At 44.8% G+C, this 1844-nt stretch overlaps 1 protein-coding gene across 1 annotated transcript; it reads right to left on the bottom strand.

The window, feature by feature from the left end:
- Positions 1-1589: 1589 nt before the first annotated feature.
- LOC104279993 (chromosome unknown open reading frame, human C16orf91) lies at positions 1590-1829 on the bottom strand (the record flags this gene model as incomplete). Its single annotated transcript, XM_009877484.1, has 1 exon — positions 1590-1829. A coding segment is annotated over one exon (240 nt), but the record flags the coding sequence as incomplete, so codon positions are not given.
- Between the last annotated feature and the right edge of the window lie 15 nt (positions 1830-1844).

The following is a 1844-nucleotide window of genomic DNA, read 5'->3' as shown; positions in this document are numbered from 1 at the left end:
CCAACCTCTGTCCCAGCCCTGTCAACACCACGGACTGTTTCACTATTTCATACGCTGGCCAACATCCAGCTGAGCTCCTGCTGCCCCCGTCTGTCACCACCCTTACCTTGTGCCTTCTCCCACTCGGCTCCAAATTTCTGTTCCACGGTCGCAGAGATGACCAGAATGGTTCCAAAACGAGCACAGGGCTTGGCGAAGATGGTTTGCAAGTTTTCCAGAACCTTAAAAGCAAGACTACAAGAACAGTTCTACACGTAGAGCACTTTTATTAGACACCTATTCCTTCACTCCCAAACGAGGCACACACAGAGAGGCAGCTGTTTATCTCCCTAAGCAAAGCTGTATATTGCTGGCTTCATGCTTTTAACAGAATACAGAGAAAGCAAGCTAGTCAGGGAAACAGGCATTACATCTTAGGTCAATATAAATAAAATCCAGGGTCACTCGCTCACTCATAGGGATAGCCCCACACATGTGTCGCACTTGTGACATTCTACTGTAGTAAAAGTTGCATCCCCAGACAAATTAATCTTCGTGACATTACCAAACCAAGTGTACTCATTCACCAGGCATTGTGCAGTCAAACTGCAGGGACGCTACAGCAAAATCAACAGTCATGGTGGTGCATGTTGTTCAGAGACTCATCAGCAGTGTTAGACAAACAAGGTTCAGTCAGTTTTCCCTGTAGCTCCAGCCTCTCTTACTAACTGCTGCAATGTTTAGAGGGGGGTTGATTTTTTTTTGTTTGGTTGGTTTTTGCGTTTGTTGCTTTTTTTTAATTAGGAATTTTAATGGCACAAAACTAGTTTTGCATTTTTACATTTGAAAGCTTAAAAAGACTGGCTCTGACTTTAAAGGGAAATGAGTTTTATTAGTAGTTTGGATTCCTCCTCTCCCAGAAAAGTCTCCAAGTATGCAAGTCTGAACATCTATGAATCTGTAGGAAAAACAAGGTACTACATTGTTTAGTGAAACTAGAGGTTTCTTCTCCAATACACAAGACAATCACTTCAATTACCAGCAAAAATGGCTCCTACCACTGTCACCTAAACCAGGCATTCCTAAGAAGTTCTAGTCCAGAAAGCAAGCACTAACTATTCATGAAAGGTTGAAAAAGATAGTTTCTACATTATTTAGCAGAACAAGAAGTTTCATGTTTATGAATCGGACACTTAGAACTGTCTTCAATGTAAGTTGAACATACTCTGTGACTAGCAAAATGTCAAATCAAGGTCACCAGCAGCAACTTTACAAACTCATAGCTTTAATATCTTCATACACTGTGCATCTAAAAATGATTCATGGAAAAGAGACAGGTTGTGTTAAACATTATCTTCAAGTACGAGCTGACACGCAATACCTCCTGTTCCAATGCAGGAATAAACTACTCCGTGCCCTATCAGTGTAAATTACTAAGCTAACACCAGCACAGAAAGTGGCAGAATGCATGAAGGAACCAAGCTTGTGAGCTAAGGCTGCCGAAGGGCTGGAAAAACCAAGTTTTCCCATTTAAGTATCACTACAGCTTCTAACCAGGTGAATGCCAGCAAACTTTTGGCACCAAATTGGCTGCAGCTCCACTCCAGGCCTCATTTCTCCTTCTGCGGTTGCAAGGGAGCATTGCCCTTCTGGGCCACAGAGTTCGCGATCTGACTGGAGAAAACGGCTTCCAGTCGCTCATCGATCTCCGTTTTTGGCCTGAACACGCACCAGAGCAGCAGTCCAGTGCAGAGCAGACTGAGAGGCAGCACCTTCACCCACGGCCTCTCGTAGTGGCTCCCCATCGACCGGCTGACGCTCCACACCCGCGGGCTGGCCTTGCTGGCAGAGAACGGGGCGGCACC

This window comes from Apaloderma vittatum, unplaced genomic scaffold, assembly GCF_000703405.1.
Source record: "Apaloderma vittatum isolate BGI_N311 unplaced genomic scaffold, ASM70340v1 C11996226, whole genome shotgun sequence".
In the NCBI taxonomy this organism is placed as follows: Eukaryota; Metazoa; Chordata; class Aves; order Trogoniformes; family Trogonidae; genus Apaloderma; species Apaloderma vittatum.
The sequence above is the reverse complement of the archived record's forward strand: the minus strand, read 5'-3'. Positions and strand labels throughout refer to the sequence as shown.